General features: G+C 41.4%; 1 protein-coding gene across 3 annotated transcripts in view; it reads right to left on the reverse strand.

The window, feature by feature from the left end:
- phactr2 (phosphatase and actin regulator 2) overlaps positions 1-12,825 on the reverse strand; it is a 29,548-nt gene extending 16,723 nt beyond the window's left edge. For 2 of the 3 annotated variants that reach the window (XM_068567362.1, XM_068567359.1), the window contains exon 1: positions 4,310-4,514. In XM_068567362.1, the coding sequence (XP_068423463.1) occupies positions 4,310-4,352 (43 nt within the window). In that variant the 5' untranslated portion in view covers positions 4,353-4,514. Of the gene's footprint in view, positions 1-4,309; positions 4,515-12,735 lie in introns of those variants that run through there. The other variant, XM_068567360.1, reaches the window with a different exon arrangement.
- Positions 12,826-19,020: the final 6,195 nt, after the last annotated feature.

Consider the following 19,020-nt stretch of genomic DNA (forward strand, 5'->3'; position numbering starts at 1 on the left):
AGGTGGTTTGCAGAAAATGATCTTCATCAACATTATTCTCTAAAAAAGTCCTTATACTTTTCATTAAAGAGGTTGAAGCCCAATGAGATCCAGATGGATCCCATTTTTTAGGTCTGAAACTTTGACATTTACGTAAGCCTACAGCCCCATGACACAAGAGCAACTGAACACTAAATCATCTCTTTATTGTAATGTACAGTTACACAACTTTGCACTACGTTAAAAGACATTTACTGTGTCTTATATGTAACATTTCCAGACATATTTTGGACATCAGAGTCACCATAAGTACATTATTGTTACTATGTTATAAAATAAAGGAAAGGCCGAGTGCCATACCTGATCTAATCCAATTGTTTGAGATAAATAAATAAAATAATTATTAATTTATTCATAAATGCACAAAGAACCAGAGTGTTAAACTACAATTGGGAATGCAACTGTATTCATTCACCTTTTTTTTTTTTTACTGTTATGGAGAGTAGTTGCTAGTTCTTTGGGAGCTCTGTTGCCCCTGCACAACCTGACATAAATACTGATCCTCAACTGCGAGCAACGAAAGGAAGTAATAACATCAACCACTGCAAGTAAACAGACAGCTAAAGAATACAACACAGCTTTGCCTCAAAGCTCCGGAAAGACAAACTTGTACTCTACAATATGACCAATAAACATACTATAAAGGACGCGTCCTCTTGAAGGGGGAAAGATGAAACAAGGGCAATACAGAGCTTCGGGTTATCAATCTGCTGACACAGCGTTAAGTATTATGCAAACCCGAGTCAGTTATGCCAATTAAAGTCCATTCATTACACACAGGAGCTGCAAGCAATCACAGTTTTACAGCAATCCTGCATTTCAGGCCAGACAGATCCATCCAAGAAAAGCAAAAATAACACCGACTGCAGCGTTTAAAATCACAGCAATGTGGCTCGAATCCACCTCAGGTTAACTCAGGGATGTTATTACGCTTTACAACCGCCGCTGACTCGACTCCATGATCCTTCCACACTGGATTTCACACGGAGGCCTTTTTTTTACTATTATTTTGGAACAGATGACTCGCGATGTCATGCTCCAGCGGTGAGTCAGGACTTGGATAAAAAGCAGCTGTGAAAATGAGTGGGAGAATCAGAAGACACGACTTGAGACACGACGGACACCTCAATGAAGCGGTCAGGAGTCAGTGAGCTGTTTCTCATCGGCGAGATAACTGTAAAAAGAAAGAAGTCACTGGGATGTGAAGGATGAAGTGGCGATGTTCGGTGACAAAGTGGCAGCCCGTCTGTGTCTGTGCCATCTTTCTCCAAGGCTGCAGGGCTGATAGAGGACTAGTCAGTGGCATTGGACACACCAGGGCCCGCCGGCTTTCATGCATTCAAGCGTTGAGCCGTCGTTTGTCGGCAGATCTCCTCTCGCCCAAGAACCTTTGTTCGGTTTCTTCTCTGTGTTTTCACAGCGCAACCTATTCCTCCCGTCCATTTGTTCCACTCTCATTTACTTCATCCGTTGAGTGTACCCGTGTCTCTCTCGTATTTGTCACAGTTTAAGAGCCGGGCTGTGACAGCCAGCATGTTTTGTTTTTTTTTGCTTCAGAGGTTATGGCAGGAGCATGTGTTGAGGAGAAGGAGAAGGAGGAGGAGGGGAGAGAGAGGAGAGGGAGGAGAGGGAGAGGCTTCCTTCCTTCGCTGCATGTCACCGGGGGACGTCGCGAACAGAGGAAGAGGGAGAAAGAGGCAAAGAGGGACAAAATCGAGGAGAAGTAGGGTGAGAGAGAGAAGGGGAGAGGTGGAAAGAGAATGTGGGAAGGCCGAGGAGAAGGAGGAGGAGGAGAGTAGGTACTAGCAGGGAAAGCAGAAGAAAATATGGCAAAAAAAAGGAGGTGTTGGATGAGAGCGGAGGAGGGAGGGGCGACCCTGGGCATTAGCTGATGTTTTAACACTTGGGTCATTCCTTCCAAACTTTTCTCCAATGTAGGTCAGAGAAGCACAGCGCTGGGTAACTCATGATACTCAGAGGGTCCGCTGTAACAGCCCGGAGTAACAGGCCCAAAAGAAAGCAAAGAGGAGACTGCAGCTTCACAGTGTTTCAAGGCACAGTCGTAACTCATGAGGGCAGAGAGGTTATCAGTTTTATATTAATGATCGTTCAATAAGACTCCGACAGACCATTTCCCCCCCGTCCTGCTCTTAGGACTGTGGATTCAGCATTTAAAGCCCGGCACAGCATCGTAATGTAACCCACAACGCTGAGCGTGTATAGATTATTATTATGGCCTCAGGTCCCTATGCATGTCGGCTTAAGTTTGCTACAAAACAGTCTTTACTTTGAATGCTGACAGCGTCATAAAAAAAGGTCCAGTTTGGTTTTCATCCGGAGTCCTCCGTCTCTTCCTGTGCCTCGCTGCCTGAAAGCGTTCCCATAAAAAAATGTGAGCAAATGGGAAATGTTTACTTTTATGGCCCACGGACAGACAAAGGACTACAGATGACAAAGGAAGAAAAAAAAAGGCGATTTGTAAGCGTGAAGGTACAACACGTTCTCACGCACGCCTGTGCTAATGTAGTCTATATAGTAGGTACGTTATCTTTTAAGGCTTTAAGTGACTCTGCACTTCATTGGGAAGTGAGGTAGTTCATCATGCATCCATCCGTTAGTTTCTCTTCAGTTACAGGCTGGGCGACCTTTTCATGTACGCAACAACCCGGGCAACTCCATTTGCCGAGGACAGCAACGGAGCAAAATTAGGATTTATCAGCTCTCAACCCACCCGATTTTGGAGGGATACTTAAGACTATGACACCACCATTAAAACATCAAAATTAGGGGAAATCTTTTGGAAGAACCGTGTGAATCTCTCTGGGACCTGGAGATTCCAAGCCGAGGCGTATCGGAGTTGACTTGTGTTGATTTTTGCTCCGACAGTCTCTAAGATCAAACACTCGTTCCTCTGAAGCAGTGATTCAAATTTGTGCGATGCGCGTTGAATTGGTGGTTTTCTGTTGCATCAGGTGGAGAATAGCATTCACTTTGTGCTGCAGGTGTGAGACGACACTCGACATCGAGAGTGGGAATTAAACCCGCCCTCGGTTACCAGAAGTGAGATAAGGAATATATTTAAAAAGATAGAATACTTTCTTTTTTTTTATTTAGGAGTGTAAAGAGTAAAAACATAGATAATATCCAAATAGAGATGACAAATATATAATTTGACATTTCATGGTACAAGTGAGGGCTTTCTGCTTTTTTAAATTTTTTATCATATGAAAATTGTCTGAATATATTTAGAATTTGGACTTTTGGCCAGACAAAACGAGACGTTTGGAAGACGTCAGCTTAGGCTTTCGAAATATGTGATTTTAAAGACCAAAAGAATATAAATAAATGTATTAGATAATCTGCAGAATAATCAACAAGGAAATTGTTCGTTCAAGCCCTAAATTAATCTTTCATGTCATTGTTCAAGCAACAACTATGTAGTCACATGTCTCTAAGTGTCTCTCTCTATAGTATATCACTTTATACTGAACATGTTGGGGGGTTTTAAGTGTTGGTTGGACCAACAATTAGGCAATTTGGTAACAGCATCTGGATGAATTTGATGGGCATTTGATAGACGAAATCATAATAAAAATACTCATTAGTAGCCCTCGTGAGAGCCCCAGCACTACATCTAAAGCGGTGCTTCTGTTAAACCCAAACTATAAGTCATATTTCTTATGAAACCTTATCAAAGACAGTACATTCACACGTAGACCTTGATTTTGTTTCTCGTTGCTAATAAGGTCCTAATGTAAGTCTGCACCGAGGCTTCAGAGCCCTAGAGGCTCTTGGAGGAAAACAAACTAAGCTGTTCATCTGGACTCGTGTCAAACTGGTTGCAAAACACATACACTCATATTAACTAAACAAAGCCATCATTATTATCCAAAGGCAGCGGCGGACAACGACACAACTCTGCGGTTGCACAACAAGTCCCCGCCTCAAAAGTTGGGCAGCAGCAGCAGCAGCAGCAACAGCAGCAACAGCAGCAACACAGCCCGGCGATGCGTTTAGAAACCGAGAGGATGCGCGAGAGGGTCACTTCCTTTCAGCAGGAAACCGCCTTGTCGTGCGCTCAACTGGGAGGAAGTTCCCGTGAGTTGACTTATCCGACACACATGGCGCAAAGAAACGCGGGCAGAAATATGAGCGCAGTGAAGATAGCGGAATGTGTGTGTGTGTGTGTGTGTCCGTGTGTGTATGTGTGTGTGTGAGGGAGGCACGTCCGTATGTACACGCACACACACACACACACACACACACTCACCGCTCGCAGGCTGAGACACAGCAGACACAGCGGTCTGACCCATATTCAGCTCCTCCGGACCGACACCACCGCGACCACCCCTCCTCCTCCAAGAGAAACACCCAGGTCAGGGGCTCCCTTCGCCGCTTGAATCCCCTCCGCGGCCGCCGAGTGAGTTCATTTCACACAACAAAGTTTCAGACCCGGGATGGCTGAGTCGCTGGAAACTTGGTTCACTCACTGACTGAGTCGCTACTATTACGTCGTAACTTCCCCTAGCTCGCGCCCTCCCTCCCTCCCTCCTTCCCTCCTCCTCCTCCTCCTCCTCCTCCTCCTGTGAGCAGCTGAAGAATGCCTCTCATTCCTCGCTGCAGATTAGAGGCGCTGTTGGGGTCAGAGGGGGGAAGAGGTCCGACACCTTCGGACACTGGTTTACACAGTGATGGATGAATTATTGCAATATGCAATACAACACTGTGCTAAGTATAGTCCTACAATACTACAAGTGAGAAGCCCTGCGTTCAAAATCAGAAGTACAAGTCTGAGGAAGCATTCTTCTGCTTTTTACTTCGACTCTGCAAATGGAGATATTGTTTTTTTTTTATTTGACGGATGCTGCTGACGTCATATCAAATCTACGTGATGATGCTATGAAATCCAGACATTTTATTTAAGACCCTTTAGAAAAGCTGATCAGCTCTACACTTCTCTGATGGTTTCGTTTAAATAACTGTTTGAGGCCCCGAAACAAAGGGGAAATCCTAATTTTCCAAAAAAAAAGCAAAGAGAGAGAATATTTTCAGTCATGAAAACTATTTTCTTTGTAGCTGTTTTTCTTATTTCCTTCTGCCATTTATCATCTCATAACCCCTCACACACGCACACACACACCCGCACACACACACACACACACACACACACACACACACACACACACATATATATATATATATATATATATATATATATATATATATATATATATATATATATATATATATATATATATAGTGACCTTTAGGAAGGACTGAATCCTGGGTTGAAGCTACAGGACACAATGACCTATATAACGATGTATAATGTGGATAAAGTAGCTCCACTCTGGCCAGCAACAGAATTATAGAGACGCTTGCACGCACATTGATGTGTCAGTAATTTTAATGTCATATCAAAGAAATGAAAAGGAAGAAAGAAAGAGGAACTTTTTGGTTTTAGTGTCACGTTGTCTAAATGTTAAAAGAGAGCAGATATTTCTCATCAGAACAATAGATAGGTTTTGCTGATAACTCCTGTGTTTTTACTTAAGTTGGACTTTTACCTGTAATTAAATAGTTTTACATTGCTGTATCGCTAGTAACACTTGAGCTAATAAGATGTGTGTACTTTTTTCAATAACTGACTATAGCTTTTAAAGAGCAAATATACGTTTGTGTGTGTGTGCAGACTATATACTGTACAGCTGGGGGTGCAGATCTGCAAATGTCAGGGTCTCATATTTAGATCTACAAATGGACCTCAATTCTTATCCGGTGAAGCTGGGATGGATAAGACGGGACGATGGGATGATGCTTGTTTGAGTAAAAAGGTCTGATGTAATGCTAAAGCAATTAATCGTTTACTTGATATATTTTCAGTAAGTTGAAGACCAAGATTATGCCATCAAATCGGCTGCATATATTTAGTTAATTATCATATGCGACCAATAAAAGCAGATTTTTTTTAAATTCTCGATCCAGTTATATACAAGGATAGTTTGTATTTTATTTATCTTTTTTTTGTATCACATGATTTGTTAATGGAATGTCCCAAAGGCCTTTTTATGTGAAGAAGAAGAAGAAGAAGAAGAAGAAGAAGAAGAAGAAGAAGAAGAAGAAGAAGAAGAAGAAATGAAGAAGACATTTATTTGTTTTGGTTTCACTGCCGCTGTGATAACTGTTGCATCATCGACATAGAAAACAGGCTTTAAATAAAACATTTAAAGATATCTGTGGGATCAGAATGGACAAACTTGCGGCACGATAAATTCAGCTCACGGTCCATGATGAATAAATCAGCTGAGGATCTGGACAGCGTCTGCGGCTCCAGATGAGCAGCGAGCTCTACCGGGGAGGCGATTTATTTTGAAAAAAGGGAAATGACAGTGGACCCTGAATCCAGCTTGGAGGAGGTCAAAGGGGAGCAAAGGCTGAAATATGTCACGGCTGGTGAGCACAACCTTTAAATGTGTTGATGGCAGGACAGATAAATACTGTCTGTTTAATGTTAGACATACGAGCTCTCAGCACTTCTCTCTGACAACTAACCAAACACTCCTGCCCCAGACTCTCAGGATGGGAGTCAACAGAGCGTTTAATGTGTGTGTGTGTGTGTGTGTGTGTGTCTGTGTGTGTGTGTGTATGTGTGAGAGTGTTAGTGTGTGAGTGAGAGAGAGAGAGAGACACAGAGAGAGAACATTATCTGTCATTACTGTCCACAGAGTGTCAGTAGAGATCTTTCAAAACCCAGCCAGACTAAATTGCACAGCCAGACAGCAGTCACAGACACACATATACACACTTAGACACACAAAGTTGAATTTTTCATAAGTTTTGTGGACAGTTCATTGACCTGCATTCATTTCCTGAGGAGTTACCCTTAGCCTAACTGTAACTTAGCCCAAACCCGCCTTAATCTAAACCTAAACCTAACCTTAAATCAGGTCATCACACCAATGTAATGATTGAAATTAATGGGATTTGCATTTTGTCCTCAAAAAAAACAGGCCAGTAACTACAATATGTCACACTTATGTCCCCACAAGATCAGAACACGCCCAAACATACACAAACAGACACACAGTTTCAGGACAATACTGCCATCTTGTGTTTTTACACAACTCCAATGACTAAAGGTGATTTGTCATGAACTCATTTTGATTTTTATTGTAAAACCGTTTCTTGTCTGTGTCTCTGTCCTTTTCTCCCCATAGTCATTAAAGTGTAAGAAGCCACAGACAGAGTTAGCGTGTCATAAAATCATATAATGACATTCAGTGAAAGAGCACATTCTTGCTTTGGATTACTACAGAACTCAAAACAGATGCTTCACATCCACATTTGCTTGTATACAATAATCCATGTACACATTCACACCTGGGAACGGACATGACGGCCGCAGTCGTACAGGGCGATTGTTAGCAATTGAGATGAAAGTGGATAATTGAGACAGGAAGGAAGTCAGTGACGAGGTAGAGGGTGGAAGTACTTAGTAAAGTTAACAGAGGGAAGTGACTGCATTAGTATTGACTGGGAGGTAATGTCATTAACTTGATGTATCAGCGACGCATGCTGAATGTGTTGGAGGCTACGCGTGTGTTAAAGGACCGTGGTAAATTCGGTGTAAATGTGTATTTGTCTTGTTTGGTGTTTATGTGTTTTATATTTCCATCTTGAGTTAGTTTTGTGAATTTGTTTTGTGTTTTTTTTATATATATGTATTTTCAGGCTGCCATAAAAAAAAAAACTGGCCAGGGACAGCAGATGAAAATTAGCCTCTCTGGCTAACTCTGGCTCACTTATGATTGTACTGTTGATCAGTGTGCATTGCCTCTGTAAAATAAACAAATAAATACTTAGATCAGGCATTATTTGGTCTTTCATGATGTCAAATTGTTAAATTCACAATGGTTAAATGATGATTCAGTTGGATGTGCTTCAAGTTTAATGTTTTTATTGTCTGTTTTTTATGTTCAAGTGTGTGTCCTGTTCCATCCGGTTCCAGGTTGGGTCGTTTTCAGGGAACAAACTGCCAAAATTTGGGAAAACTCACTTTTGACGACCTATCCTAACTTCAACAATCAGGTCAATGTCAAACTTTGATCATCTCACGAGAGTTTCGTAAATTCGACACTTGTCAACAACATTTTAGTTTCATCTCTTTTTAATTTCAATCTGTGTTAAATTCATATAATGCTTTCAGTAATGGAAAGTAAAAAAAACAATGGTTCTGAAAAAGGTAGAAAATGACATTCATCAAGAATTCCACCATTTAATAGACTTGTATTTTCCATGCACTCAGTACACCTCGTATTTACTGTACATTCACTTTAAGATATTGACCTGATGACCAAAGGTCCATGCGTGAACTTGTGAACGTGACGCACAAAGAGAAACGGACAAGAAAATCAAAGCCTTTCCACAGACAGTCCAAAGATAGAACCATAACATGTTTGATGGCATGTTTTCTTTGGGACCTTCTGGTCACTAACTCACTATTGACCCTCCTGGCTTCCACTGCTTCAATCTCTTAATTCCTTTCAATTACTGATCAAACAAAAGTCAGGGAAGAGCTCCCTCTGGATTCAGTTTAGATCAATCTGATGCTTTTACTGTAAATCTGTGCAAGAATACAATATCCAAAATGGAGCTCTTTGGTGAAATACTCAAAGTCAAGAGGACACCCGCATTAAGCATTGGAAAGTGACACTTTTTAGATGCAGAGTCCCGTTTGTCCTGACACTAAATAACAAAGATCAACTGAGGAGGGCTGACCTTTTCATTGACCGGAACAGAGAAAGTAAGGACAGGCGAGGAGGAGGAGGAGGAGGGCCAGAAGAAAGGAAAGGAGTCATCAAATATTAAGTAGTAGCCTCAGCGGAACAAGGGGGTAATAATTGTTTAAGTGCTACTTTCTCCCGTCCACTTGATTTATCCATTAAACCGAGGTACTGCCAGTCTTATAGTATTGTCATAGGCAAAGGACAGGGGGTCTTTACGCGCGCGTGTGTGTGTGTGTGTGTGTGTGTGTGTGTGTGTGTGTGTGTGTGTGTGTGTGTGTGTGTGTATGTCATTTGGGCCAATTTTCAAAACCGTCTTGTGCATTCATGACCGTTCAGTGATTGTCTAAAATAGAAAGGAGCACAGTTACCGCGTGGAGTAACTCGCCTTTTCAAGAGTGAGGGACGGGATCTCTCTGGACCACACAGTCCTACCAAGCTGTCATAACACTCAAGTGTGACTCAGCGAGGACCAGACTCTGCTTTACACAACTATTTTGTTCTTAAATGGTCTCAGAACACAACCAGGGAAATATCATCCTACTGTGGCACTGTGAAGTCTGTCAAATGTCATGTGTGTCATTGTTGGGATTGTTTATGACCCGCAAAATACACTGTGTGTATGGGGTTTTATGTCATTTGATTTTGCTCCAGCGTTAAGAACTTTCTTTATTACTAAAAACTTCTTTCTCTAGTTTCCCACTAAAATCTGCAAGAGAAGATGTGAATGAATGCACATTTTCATACGTTACTTTCATACAAGTAACACAACAGTTGGTGGCGCTAATACTCATGGTGTCTCATGAAAGCATTGCAGAAGAAGACGCTGCCACAAGAAAACGGAATTGTTGCTTATTGAGTCATACATATTAAATGTTATAGCTAAATATGTACAATTTGTTAGTTTTCAGGGGCTTGAACTGGGAAGTTTTAAGTCTGAATATTCTTCCTGTTTTTGCAGTCGAGCCACGAAAAATATGAATAACTGACTGATACTCAACCGTGTGCAGGAATTCAATGCCTGTGGCTGCGGGTGATAAGCTAAAGTGGTAACTTTATGTTGGACAATTTTAGATCCTGCACCACATGCTCACAGTGAAAGAAAGCCTGTATGCTGTACCTAAAACCAACTAATATTCAACTCTGTCTCCTCACAAACACAACTCTGTCCCCTCTCTCCACCTTTATAACTCTGTACATCTGTTTACCTCAACTGTACGGCCTTTTGTTGCAACAATACAGTCGTGGCTGCTGTCATTTCTCTTCCTCTTCACATATGCCAGCCAGCTCGTCTGAAACCTGATCTCCTGTTTGTTGTATTCTGTTTGGCACAACCCATAAGCCGCCATCATTGCTATAATGTTGCCTGTATAAATCAATAGTTGACATCCTGCCAGACAGGCAGCCAGAGAGCTGAAGATAAAGCGAGCTCCAGAGAGACAGAGAAAGAGACAGGGACAGAAAGAGATGGATGAAAGATTGATATTGTAGTGTGGGGGTCTTTAATAATAACCGCAGAATAAAGGCCACAGCAGAGAGAAAATGGAATAGCTCCATCAGATCACAGACTCTGTGTTTTCATAAATACGCCGTGGCTTTAGAAGGGTGTGACTGGAGGCCACAAGAGGACAGTGAACGGGGAGCGTAAACAAACAGCAGCCTGAACTTATCAATACAGATTCATCCGTACAGATGTACTGGAGTCACATCGGAAAAACAGCTGTCCTAAGAACGTCAGTTAAGTTTGCCTGGTTGTGACGTGTGGCTGATAGTCAGGACATTATGACTCTTTCGGGGACTCAACAGGGTTTTTCAAAGGCGCCACTGGCTGACAATGTTGCTGCTTTTGGGGCAGCGGGTTTTAACAGATTCCTCCCATGTGTACAACTGTGAACAATAATGGAAGATTTACCGGCCAAGATGAAAAAAAATGATACAACTTGCCATGAAGCCATTCAAAAAAAATCAATGTATTAATGCAAGGATATCTGAGTGAGTCATACAGACCTACCTGTCAAAACAAGGAGGTCCATGTGCCAAGATAGAAGTATGTTGTTGTACCAGAGCAAGTCTCTCGTGACATGGAATGAGCGTGTGAGAAAGAGGTGAACATAGTATTTGTTTTTTCAACAGCATTTAGGTGTATCCTTCATTATTCTCAAAGAGGGTGAATTCAGTTTGTGCAGAGAGTGGATGAGGCTCTATTAGACTGTATTCATGACAAAAGTGCACTGGTAAATAACACACATGGAGGGAGTTTGCCCTCAGGGCTTTCTGCCCGAAAGGTTCATTAACCCAACCACGATCTCTTCCTCAAACTAACCAAGGTGGTTAGCCATATCAACCGAATGAGATTTCTGGCAGAAGGCAAACTTCTCCAAAGTGCATATATGACTTAAGTCAAATGGTCGCACGCTAATACGCACATTACGTCGTTTCACTTTACATTGTCCCCTGAGAACACGCTCACAAAAAAATATGACTCGATCAACAGTGAGCTGAGGAAATAGAGAAGAGAAATAAAATAGAGAAAACACACACGCACATACACACACGCACACATCACAGTACAGGCATATGCAAGTGTGCACAGATGCTGCTTTGCCTTGCAAAATGCCGTTTCACAAACACACAACATTGAAGATTTGTCATGTAACCATTCAGTCCATCCACACACACGCACACACACACACACACACACACACACACACACACACACACACACACACACACACACACACACACACACACACAAAGGAGTGTGGATTAAAGTGGATTTATTGCTGAAAAGATTACCCAAGACAACAACAGAGAATGAAAAACAACAACTGGAGTCCAAACATTATCTCTGCCTTAAATGTCTGTCTTGATTAAGAAATAAAACACCGTGATGTGTTCAGAAAACCTCTGCAAACTGTAATTAAACCATATGACATAACGTAGGCCTGATATAGCCTTGCCTGCCTCCTCCAGCTGAGTATGACAGCAACCAATGCACTGACGTATCATTGTCATTTAGTGTAATAGTATCATGCACCCAAGATGGCTGCACCAGTCGAGCTGTCCAAGAATTACCGGCCTTTTCTTTCCTCTGTAGAAATATTTACAGTAAACGTACTGCCATGGCTTTGTCTCATTTCATAAACTCCAACGCATTAACGCAAATGTGGGCCGACTTACAAAAAGACTATAATTGCTTTTAAAGTTGCGCAAACAATCATCATGGCCTCATAAGTATTCATCACCGTATCCGCAGCCAAACCGGCCCTCACGGCACACCAGAAGCCTGGTTAAGTGAAGATGTAGCCAACCTTAATGTTATTAAGTGTTCTACTTGCAGCATTAGCATCTTATTAATATTGCACACAGGGCTGTTGCTAGTGTCTTTAAAGTAGTGTTCCTGTACATTATGCATGACCCTGTTGTTGTTGTCATTGATAGCACAGATTTATTTCAGATTTATGAATCACTGCAAAGAAGCCACCTGATAAATGAGCTCTAACAAAAGTCAGATACTCATTTTGCATTTAGTCAAAGCTATAGCAATACTGACTGACGTGCATGTTTAAATACACCATGCCCTCTTTTTTATTTGTTTAACTGAGTGGTTTTTAGGAAGATAACTTCAAATTAAACACTGAAGGCAGGCTGCTTCATAACTCACATAATACAGGCTGAGGATGTACAGTGTGCGTGTGTGTGTGTGCGTGTGTGTGTGTGTGTGTGTGTGTGTACACCTCGAGCAATCGCCAGCAAACAGGTGACAAACAAATAAGGACAGTGTGGGAAGAGAAGTGGTGGAAATAATCTGTCTCCGTGTCCACGACGCCGCGTGTTACATGAACACAGACACAGAACGCCAACACATGCGGAAAGAAAAAGATCCAGCTCATTATACGAGGAGAAAACTCACCGTCATGTTCCATGACTTGACCCGGGGAATAGTATCAGCAATGTGAATTGAATTGATCCTTGCCTCTTCCCGACACACCACCACTCTGCCTCCCTCCCCCGACTGACTCCCCCTCCTCTCTCTCTCTCTCTCTCTCTCTCTCTCTCTCTCTCTCTCTCTCTCTCTCTCTCTCTCACCCTTCTTCTCCTATTCTCTCTCGCCTTCCCTCCTCTCTCCCTTGCTGTCTACTTCCTCTCTCTCCCCACTGTCTGCTCCTCACTCACTCACCCCTCCTCCCTCCACATCCCTCCATCCACCCATCCCTCCCTCCTGCCTCCCCTCTCTCCAATAAAGAGCATTAAAAGTTAATGTTTGTTTCCATCTCAGTTCCTCGTTCTCCCTCCTAATCTGTGTCTCCTCCTGCGTTTATCTCCATCTCCCTGCATGTCAAGTTGTTCCTCCTTCCTCTGGCTGCTGTCTGGCTCCAGTCTCACTCCTTTTTTTTCACTCTCACTCCTGTGCTGATGTCCCACAGTGACGTAGAACGTAAGCAGAGGAGGGGAGAAGGAGAAAAGAAGAGAGATGCATGAAATGCTCTGGCAGTGTGCTGTATGTTTAGTGTGTTTACTTTTCAATGTGGCACTTTCCTGTATATGTTTTTAGTGCAGCGAGCGGATGTGAGCCGACTTCACACTATCAATACGATACAAAGGGGTAAACAGAAGACATGTTTGTTATGTGTAAGTCTAAAGTGCAGATTCAGTGGCACCGACATGGCCACCTACCGAGTGATTCTTCGAACATTACAGCTTTCTTGCTGCCATGGCGGTCTGCACCTCATGATATTCTAACAAAGCGACTAAACCACTCAACATTCATAAATTGAAGGTCTTTTCAACCTTATTAACCAAAAAATGTCCAATAATAATTACATTTACGATGGTCTAATTCTTTCTCTGAGCAATTGAATCGGCATATCATGGAAAAACCGCTTCAGTGCTTGTGCTCATACGTTCTGGTATCTAGAGCGCCTACGAACCCAAGAAATGTGAAATGGGACAACCCAGTCAGTTTTTAGTGGGCCGCCAAGATCAGAAAACATGTGATGCAACAAGCCATTCAGACCTGGCTCTCCTTCCTGTCACATGCAGGCTCATTATAATATATCTCCACCTACAGCTTGAGAAGTATTTTTTGCAAAGGTGGACCAACACAGCCGACTGGACTTTTTCTGGAAGAGGGCTTGAAGAGACATGCAGTCCACATTTCAGATAGTGGGTGAATACAGGTATTCAGACATATAATATGTTGGCGTTTTACATTGAAGCATGTAAACATGTTCTTGTGCAACCTCAAAATACAAGTATTAACCTGAAAATGAGCACAATATCTCCCCTTTAATTTATTTTTGCATAGTGGAATAGAAATATGGAGGTTATACAACTGAAAGAAATCAGAAATAAAAACTCAAGTTACATTTGAATCTTTTCAGTAATACAGTTCTTTCACTCGAGGTCCTGAAAACTAAATAAAATCAGTTTTGATTATTTCACATGAGAAATTTCTTCAACCAGAAACGTTCTTGTTTCTGTTTTAACGTGTGCTGTGCTTTCTTAATGGAGCGCATTAGTTAGACTGTGAGTCAATATAATGACATTGTTGTTTCTTTTAAACTTGATTGTTTTCTTGGCAGCACAATTTTCAATATTGTGGAGAAATATTTCAGTTGTACTATAATTTGATTTTAAACCCTTGGCTCACAAAACAACATCACTTATTACAGCTTATTACAGCAATATAAACCCTAACAGAGACGAGAGCTATAAATCAATGATGGAGAAAGAGGAAGACAGATGGTCATTTTCTTTCTGTTTTTATGGCACGCACACTCAACATTGTAAATATGTCATATGTATGCCAGTGACTGAATCCCGCAGCTCGCACGATAGCACACGACTGCTATTTGAATGAATGAATCAAGCGCAGTTGATTTTTAATTTCCTGTTCGTTACTAAAGACAATGTTATGTCTACACAACCATTATGTTATTGAGTACATAAGAGCAGCTGCTATCATTATCATTGTTGTACTGTAGAAGTTCTAGTTTTATGCCCTCTCATTTCCTCTTCTTCCCATTTAACTTCCCACTTATGTGTACAAATCCAAACGCTTACACACTTATGTTTCCTGTTTTTTGTCCACAATGTCTCTGTTTTCGCTGACTTTTTTTGTCATTAACAGCAGTTTTAAGCGTTAATTACATTTCCATTACGCACATACACTTACTGTACACACAGCATGGTTTGAGGCTGTGCAGTGTATTGACTCATATTAATAGAGTTAAAGGCTGAGCAAGTAACCGCACAGGGTTACTGATAGATAGATGGAGGGTGAGAGCAACAGAGAAAGTGAATGAGGGGCCGTTTAGGCCATAACTATTGAGACATAATATGAGGGGCTGTTTAGGCCCCTCATACAAGTGGGACTTTAACTTTTGATGCAGTCCAAACAAACCGCTCACAGCACGCGACAAGAAAAACAACTGGCTCATCATCTCCAACAACACCCACCCACGCACACATGATCGCACACACAAGACATGAAGTAGATGAAAAACAAAAAACAGTGCCATACCGCACACGGTATTTGAAAAGACATGTTGTCTAACCATTATTTCTCACCGTTAAACGTGAGAAAAACACGTACAGGCACCCAAAAAAACAGGGAGACGATCACGTGCAACACAGAGAGTGTGATAAGAAGAGAGAGGGAGAAAGAAGAGAAAGTCTATTTTGGTCAAATATCGGCCTCCGTGTGTTCAGACGACTGAAAGATGAAGACCCAGCTGTCTGTCATGACGCAATCACCTTAATTATCCTATTACAATCACCTGTTGTCCGCTGTCATTGTAAGCATGTGGTGTAGCTTCAGGGCACCAGGTGCTGCTAATTAGATCATCAAATCTGTTTGTAACTGTTGTTGAGAGGAGCAGACAGAGACATCACTGGCTTCCTCAACCCAACCTGACTCTAAACCCGAACCCTAAACCCTGACCCTAACCCTACCTAACCCCTAACACTCTAACCCTAAACCCTAATCCTAACCTTAAACCCCTAACCTTAACCCTAAACCCTAATCTTAACCCTAAAGCTAACCCCTAACCCTAACACTTTAACCCTCACTCGAAACTATAACCACGAAACCTAACACTTTAACCCTAACCCTAAAACTTAAACTCCTAACCTTAACCCTAAACACTAACGCTAACCCCTAACCCTAAACCCTAACACTTTAACTCTGTGACCTCCTAAACAAAGAAATAGGTCTGTATGATTTGACACCCACTGTGGTTGAGGTTCAGTCACCTTGAGGCACAAACATGGCCATGATTAAAATAAACCATTGTTGAATGTCAGTTGGAAACAGGAAACTAACTGCGGTTTCACTTGTAGAAGTCTGTTGTTTGGTTGAGCCGTCCGTCCACCTCGACCTCCTGCTGCTGAAGACTTTGTGTCTACAAGTTGCTCTTTTGTTCCCACCAGATACAACGGTCTAAGAGGGCTTTGTGACTTAAACGTGAACACTTGCTCACACATGATAAAATAACAATGATAGTTTGGAGCAGGAAAAAACTACAGCCACTACATACCAAAGAGTGTTGTGCTATAAAACTCCTTTGAGGAAAAAATAAACTGAAAACTGTTGGCCTTTGGCCTTGCTGTGACAGCAACGCCAAATGTTCTAACCCTATCGCCACAATAATTTGTTGATGTTTTTTAATGGAAATAATTTCTCAAACAATTTAAAATAATATTTTTTTTAAAGTGTAATTTAAAGCATTTAAACCAGAAGTCTCAAAGTACCGGTGCCATTTCCCTTTGGTCTAACAGTTGCTTACTTTGTTAGCAGAAGTTAATCACATGTATACCTCCGGCAAAAGTGACTCTTATGTGCGTGGGGATGTAAAACAGTGACGCACATGTCTGACTATCACAGCCCAGTTCTGTCCATAGCGATAGTTTGTAGACGCCAATTAATAGGCCAAACTAATAATCTGGCGACTTTGGATTGTGTTCTTTTTTTATGAATTAAAGGGATGATGGAAGTTATGTGAGAGAATTATTAAAGACGTGATTTTGAACTTTTAAATAAGGTTACTTTTAGCCATGCTAGTGATGTGGCTCTTTGGATGAGCTTGAGACTGAAATAACTCATACGCTACCAAATAAATCAAAACGACAGTCTGAACATTCATAAACCCCCAGAGGATGAAGTAGTGAAGTGAAATGTCCCGACAACTTGAAGGGACAGTCATGACAATTGACACGTCGTGAAATATGTGTTCAGAAAGATTTGTAATACCTTTGGTGACCCCTCAATGTTTCTCGCACATTCAACATTCAAACTCTACAATTTGACATTCTGAGGCAACAGCTGAAGGTGGTGATAATGATTCTAAGCGTAGGCCTTTAATTACTGAAGAAAACCTAAAGCAGAACGTTTGGGGTCTGTCGGTGGCTGTTAGCAGCTCCCACAGTGGCTGAGGATTGACTGTGTGTGGGCACGGAAGGGGACGGGCCACTCTCCGCATTACAGTGCATTTAACAAGTAGTTATTGCGGACTAAAAGGGTCTGTAATCAATGTTATTTCGAAGAGAGCCCGCACAGAGTGTACCAGCAAGCGGACACTCCTCTGCTGTCCTCTTCTTCTCTTCAGCCTTTCATCTGTCCTCTCCTTCTCCTTAATCATCCTGTCCTTGCAACCCTTGTTGCCTCCTCTCCGCTTAAAGCTGTTTTCATCATTACTTCATCCCCCACGAAAAACCTGTCTCCTCTAATTCATCTGTGACTCTCTTCCCTCTTCTCTTTCGGTCCCTTATTTGTTGCCTTTTGTCATTGATTCTGTCATCAATTGGACATCCTTTCATGTTCTGCTCATTTTTGTTTCACCCTCTTTTGTCTTCATCCCTCTCGTCTCTTCTTGTCTCTGACTGTGTAATTATAAGAGCGATAAAGCACCCATCCGGAGGACAGCATGCTATTTACAACAGATAGCAAAGAGCATCTCAGCCTACACATTATCACAAATTGTTTTTTTTTCACAAGCACATACTGCATGTGTGTGAGTGCTCAAGTTCAGATGAAGACACACATTAAAGTATCATATTCATATATAAGATAGCGATAGAAATTAGCATTACAAATCATCATTCACTCAACACACATTTGGCTCTTCAACATAATCTTCAGAATAGAAACAATTATAATCTTGTTTTGCATGCTTGAGAACTTTCAATATCTTTAACTATTTTTGTTAAATGTTGTTTGCAAAATTCAAAAAGCAAAATTGATATCTAATATCTTTTAAGTTTTGATTACAACTTGAATATGTTTGAGGGGGAATATTTTTTCTCTGCACATGTTTGTGTCGACGCTGACGTTATATTGGTAATAATATTGTGGCATGAATAGGTTAACACATTTTTGAAAAGCAATAACAGCTTCTAAAGTCATCCACATAATTTACAATGGCATATAGAGATACTAGTGGAGGGATGATATCTGCTAAGTGGGTTTATTGCATGTAAATGCACCAGCGTTAAAAGATCAAACTTAATCAGTGACTTGAGTTCTCCATATCCCTGATTTAAAAAAAGTCAAGAAATAATAAATACTGTTTACTTGTTATCAAGCCTGCAGGCTGCATTGCCTTTTTAGTCTCATGTTTTCTAAGAGTTTTTTTTAAATACAAATAAAGTACATGAAAATGACAACCCTCCCTTCAGCTTATTTATTCTGGTCATTTTCCCCACAGGGGCATTTTTCGCTGGGCTAGAGAAATATCTCATCATATGACCTTCAAGTTTATAAAAAGAGTGCTGTAATTACAAAAATAACTTTTGAGAGACTCACTGTTCTTTTTATAGTTCAGCATGTAGCATTAATAACTCTGCATGCTCTCCCTCTGTCCCAATCTGTCTCCTTTGTGAGACACTATTTTAACGCACATGGGGAAGTAGCGCCCCCTGTTGCTTGATTTACAAACAGTTGTGTTCACTGAACATTACAACACTGTGTACATGTGTGTACACTATTTTATTTTTGTGAATGTATTATACATGAAGCGTACTCATTTTCTGGCTCAGTCAAGTTAGTCTGAGACGGTTTGAACCTCAAAGCTTCAAAATCCAAAACCAACAGAGACATCAACAACTCCGGACATCTGATTTCTTGACTGCTCCGCTTATGATTATTTCCTGTATTTACAACTTTAACCAAAAACGCAGAACACTTCCTGCAGCTGAA

Source organism: Clinocottus analis, unplaced genomic scaffold (genome assembly GCF_023055335.1).
Source record: "Clinocottus analis isolate CAN_PGR_092001 unplaced genomic scaffold, fCliAna1.0.p SCAF_8, whole genome shotgun sequence".
In the NCBI taxonomy this organism is placed as follows: domain Eukaryota; kingdom Metazoa; phylum Chordata; class Actinopteri; order Perciformes; family Cottidae; genus Clinocottus; species Clinocottus analis.